Source organism: Anoplophora glabripennis, unplaced genomic scaffold (genome assembly GCF_000390285.2).
Source record: "Anoplophora glabripennis isolate ALB-LARVAE unplaced genomic scaffold, Agla_2.0 scaffold980, whole genome shotgun sequence".
Taxonomy (NCBI): domain Eukaryota; kingdom Metazoa; phylum Arthropoda; class Insecta; order Coleoptera; family Cerambycidae; genus Anoplophora; species Anoplophora glabripennis.
In genome coordinates, this window is record NW_019417261.1 from 139,850 (window position 1) to 142,461 (window position 2,612).

Here is a 2,612-nt window from a genome sequence, read left to right on the forward strand (position 1 = left end):
TATAATCGCCTATAGACTGAGTTACACTGAACGTCGATCTATATTCTATCTCTGTCTTTTGCACTTGGTAGGGAATAGGGAAATGCTTTTTTAGTGGGTGTAAACGGACTTGATTTGCCCGACCTGAGAAACGTCATAGCATAAGCGTAGACGAGGGGTCTAATTCCATGGCTATAATAAATTTATAAATTAAAAAAACACAACTGGGACGTTTTAAAATGCTGTAATAATTAAAATGGATCAAAGTGCCAGTTATAGCAAACCGTAAAAAATATTAGATATGTTTTATTATCTTTTTTCAATATTTTCTATATCTTGTTGCCTTTTACGCAGACACGCCAATGGATTTTGGTTCCCGGCACGCTTCATCCCCCTTACTAGTCCAAAAGCTAGCGATGAGTCACTCTCTATAATTTCGACCGCGGAGTATAGATAACAAGAAATAAAATCTTCATATACATTTTTCTACGAACTAATGCAGTCGATACTTTAGACCCAATTTACTCGAAAACGGTTCATTTTTGAGCTATGAAACAAGAGCCCATTTTTTGTTCAGAATCGATTGCAGATTCAGGAAAATGTAATCAAATTACATAAAACTAGGATATGCAAAGGTTATGAAGACATAATCTTGAGGACAAGTTGGCCTAGGCCGCCCCTAGCGTCAGATCGAAATAAGCACTATGTAGTTTTAATGACCTTTAATAAATGTACATTTCACCCAAAAATTACTTAAACAACACCCTGTAACTCCGTGAGAGTGCATGGCAGAAAAATATTTTATAAGAATTTTAATCTTATTTAGGTCTGGTCTACCCCCTGGTAAATTTTTGTACGCTGACACTGGGACACCCTGTATAGGGATAACTCACGTAGGTGTCATGTCTAGGATCTTATTTTTTTACTACATATTTCTTTTTTGAATAGTTTATTTTTTCTACTATCTTTTAAGTAGTTCTATTCGTCTATATTATTATTATTTTATTATATTATGTATATTGTTATATTTACTTGCCTCTTTTAATTTGCTCTATACCTAAAACTCGTTATGAAAAGTTACGGACAATATGTTTCGCAAATGCATTTATACGGACTGCCTATTGATCCCAAACTTATTCAGAACTGCTGCTGCGAACAAAGCTATTGAATTTAAAACTATCTTTCTGACAAAAAAATTCCTTATTTTTTTGTGAGATGAATAATTTTGTTATTTTGGATTTATTCAACTGCGACGAAAATGGTTCTTTCTGGATGATATTTTTTTCTTAAAGACACCAACAAATTTTGATCTGTATTCTGTATAAAATTGGAAGATGTATTTAAAATGTATATTACTTTTTTATTTTAGATTTACAATATGACCATCTAGATTATACGAGACCTGTAAGCACTTTGAAGCCCAATTATCAAAGAATGGCTAGTCCATTTGGATCAAGGGATTTAACCAAAGATAAAAAGTCAGAGACTGAAGATTAATTTTGAAGTATTTTTTGTATTCGGCAATATTTAGAACAAAATTATGTAATAAATAAATATTTTGATTTTTCTAGCAATATAGTAAACAGCTCAAAAGTTTGTTATGTATTATAAATCAATGCTCTTTATTTGTATAGTTAAGGTTTTATTTATAATTTCAACCATATTTTAATATAATTTTACATATTGGATATACATTTTATAGAGGTATGAAAACAATTACTAATCATGTGGTTTTGTGCTAATAAGGTATAATTTTATATATGTACTACTTTACAATCTATTCACATTTTTTGTATTATGTAAATTATATTTAATTCAATAATAATCATTTAGAAAACAATGTCGGTGAACATGTTTTATTATAATAGTGGAGAAAATTAAGAGCCGATTTTTCTAATTGTCATGTAAATTTATCAGCAGGTGAAAAAACAGAAAAACTGCCCCTATTTATAAATTGCTCATATCGAATAGGTACCTAAATGATAATTCAAAATAAATAGCTTTAAATACAAATTAATGTTGAATAGCAACTTGTAATTAGACACACTATTAAAATGGAAATTAAAACATTTATATCTGTATTTATAAAATCAGAAAAATTGAGAAATATTAAATCAAATAAGTAGTGATTAAAGTCCCTAGGTTAACAAGTACCGCAATCACTGTTCTTGCCTGAAAATGGTAGTTTGACATATGTTCATTTACATACAGTGTGGAACAGCCAAATGGATTAAATTCACTATCTCAATTGTTGTGCATATTTATAAAAAATCCCGAGACGCTTTGATTGTGGATTCTGAAATGAGATCTTGCAACGTAAAAATTTCATCCCCAAATTCAACTCTCTTCAAATGGCAGTTGCAACCCCTAAATTTTTAAATGAGAAGTAGGAGCATGTGATACCTCATTTGAAAGGTATTTTCACTGCCTATTCAAAAATGCTATGGTTTTAATATTTATTGCAAAAATTAATGGTCTGCTTAACGAAATTTGTTACAAGAAACAAAAATATAAAAACAGCGTTTTGTTCTTGCAGACTAGCAAAAACAATTTCAGTGTTCCTTTTCAATATTTTCAACTAAAAAAAGATATATATATAATAATAATAATAATAATTATAATTATAATTATAA

The 2,612-nt window shown here is 29.4% G+C and overlaps 1 protein-coding gene across 1 annotated transcript in view; it reads left to right on the top strand.

Annotated features, from left to right (window-relative positions):
• The window catches only part of LOC108911575 (protein draper-like), a 9,509-nt gene extending 7,516 nt beyond the window's left edge, over positions 1-1,993 (top strand). Inside the window, exon 4 of the mRNA XM_018716550.2 lies at positions 1,349-1,993. Coding sequence (XP_018572066.1) covers positions 1,349-1,476 — 128 coding nt within the window. The 3' untranslated portion in view covers positions 1,477-1,993. The remainder of the gene's footprint in view (positions 1-1,348) is intronic.
• The last annotated feature ends 619 nt before the right edge of the window (positions 1,994-2,612 follow it).